The sequence below is a fragment of the Castanea sativa genome, chromosome 9 (genome assembly GCF_040712315.1).
Source record: "Castanea sativa cultivar Marrone di Chiusa Pesio chromosome 9, ASM4071231v1".
In the NCBI taxonomy this organism is placed as follows: Eukaryota; Viridiplantae; Streptophyta; class Magnoliopsida; order Fagales; family Fagaceae; genus Castanea; species Castanea sativa.
Window position 1 is genome coordinate 7,689,912 of NC_134021.1, and position 2,284 is coordinate 7,692,195.

General features: G+C 37.9%; 1 protein-coding gene across 1 annotated transcript; it reads left to right on the top strand.

The window, feature by feature from the left end:
• Nucleotides 1–269: 269 nt before the first annotated feature.
• Nucleotides 270–1,765, top strand: LOC142611206 (thaumatin-like protein 1). The gene is made up of 2 exons (XM_075783255.1): nucleotides 270–426; nucleotides 947–1,765. Exons 1-2 carry the CDS (start codon nucleotides 372–374, stop codon nucleotides 1,621–1,623), a joined length of 732 nt encoding a protein of 243 aa, XP_075639370.1. The 5' UTR covers nucleotides 270–371; the 3' UTR covers nucleotides 1,624–1,765.
• Nucleotides 1,766–2,284: the final 519 nt, after the last annotated feature.

The following is a 2,284-nucleotide window of genomic DNA, read 5'->3' on the forward strand; positions in this document are numbered from 1 at the left end:
GTAAAAATTCTACGGACGTAACCTTTTAGTCATGGTGTACTAGACTGGATGCTTCGTCTCAACCTCACACGTTATATTGAATACAAAAGTCTACTAATTCACACTGCTTCCCTTACCAAATACTGACACGTGTATCAGTCTCTTTCCCTCACAGTAGCAGTAGCGACCCGATTCCGTATGGAAAATAACTACCAAGTGAGTCAATAAGAATTTCTAGAAAATCCAAGTCCAATTTTCCGCATGTTTCGCCTTTGAATCGGTGTATAAACCACTATATATACCATGCAAAGTTCATTGGATTAGCACCAAGCCATACCCAACCCAAGTTCATCATTGATCGTATTTACTTGTTACCACCAAATTAAGCAACAATGATGAAAACCCTGGCACTCTACGGCCTTACCTTGGCCTTCTTTTTCTTATCTGGTATGTCTCGATCACTATCTACTTTTGATATGTGTTACCACATTGCTTTTGTCAGTACTTTTTTTTTAATCACAAAATTTTAGGTTGAGGCAACCATCTTATCGGTTATACAATAAAGCCATGAACCCCATGGATTAAGCTTTCATAATTATATTCACTAATTTTTCACATGAAACACATTTTAGATTTTATGTGCTGGACACTTGTTCTTCTCTCTTCATCTCTTCTAATAGTCCATAGTGGATTGTACCTCTAATGAACAGGTCACATTGAGGGCAAGTGCTAGATTTCATGCATATTGATATCATTGGTGATTCTTTTTTTTTTTTTTTTTTTTATAGACACCTTTCAATTGCCTAATATGATTGATACTTACGGTTATAAGCCTGAGTCAGGTCATGGTCGACTAATGTGACACTTACAAACAGAATAAAAATAATGTAGTGGTTCATAATTACAACCTGGTTACAAGATATGTTTTGTTTTCATCTTCAAAAGCGTTTGGTTTACTTGCATGCAGGTGCTCACTCTGCTAAAATAACTTTCACAAACAACTGTCCAAGAACCATTTGGCCCGGAACCCTAACTTCGGACCAAAAACCACAACTATCAAATACTGGGTTTGAGTTAGCATCCAAAGCATCCTTAACATTGGATGTTCAAGCTCCATGGAAAGGCCGGTTCTGGCCCCGAACCCGATGCTCAACCAACTCAGGAAAGTTCACTTGCGAGACTGCTGATTGTAGCACCGGTCAAGTTGCATGCAACGGAAATGGTGCGATCCCGCCAGCTTCTTTAGTAGAAATCAACATAGCAGCCAATGGTGGGATGGACTTTTACGATGTTAGCCTTGTAGATGGCTTCAACTTGCCTGTTTCTGTAGCCACAAGAGGCGGTACTGGTGAATGCAAGGCCTCAAGCTGTCCAGCCAACGTGAATGCAGTTTGCCCAGCGGAGTTGCAAGTGAAAGGGTCTGATGGGAGCGTGCTTGCTTGCAAGAGCGCTTGTACTGCTTTCAATCAACCACAATACTGTTGCACTGGTGCTTTTAACACCCCTCAAACATGTCCACCCACAAACTATTCTCGTATCTTTGAGCAACAATGTCCTCAAGCTTATAGCTATGCTTATGATGATCAGAATAGCACATTTACCTGCTCAGGTGCACCCGACTATGTTATCACCTTTTGTCCATGAATTATAGAGAGGAATTATGTGTTCCCAAATTTGCGATAAGAAACTGCTTTGTTTCAAGTACTAAGGCACATGTATGTATGTGTCAACAAAATAGTTATTTGAATAAAACATATACTAAATAAATATTCCAAAATTTTACTCTTTTTTGTTGTTGAGAAAAGTGGGGTTGTGCTTATGAATTATGAGAAGGAAGTTTTTTTTTGTGCTACTCTATCACTTGTTATTCATGTTGTACTAAGACAGGGAGAAAATGGGCTTTTTTTTTTTTTCTTAAATCCAGCATTTTGCCCCAATTTTTAAACTATTTAAGGAAATGCCACTGTTTAGAAACTCAATTTTCTAAAAATCGAGCTTCAATTTAAAACTCGATTTTTGGACAATCGAGTTATAGCGAACTAGAAACTAAAAAAAAATTTATGGAACTCGAGTTCCATTCAAGGAACTCGAGTTTCACGTGAAGTACTCAAGTTCCTTGAAAAAATCGAGTTCGCTATAATTTGATGTTCCAAAAATCAAGTTATACATTTGAAACTCGATTTTTAGAAAATCGAATTTCAAAACAGAGGTATTTCCCTAATTAGTTTCAAACATGGGACATTTTGCTGGAAAGTTTGTGAGAAATGGGTAAAAGCTCATTTTGGCCCTAAGACAGAGGACTTTT

What these genes read in the sequence shown, in the direction of transcription:
- LOC142611206 (XM_075783255.1), top strand. Translation starts at nt 372, where the DNA reads ATGATGAAAACCCTGGCACTCTACGGCCTTACCTTGGCCTTCTTTTTC. An exon ending in GGCCTTCTTTTTCTTATCTG is followed by an intron (nt 427 to 946) that starts GTATGTCTCGAT and finishes ACTTGCATGCAG; the next exon opens with GTGCTCACTCTGCTAAAATA.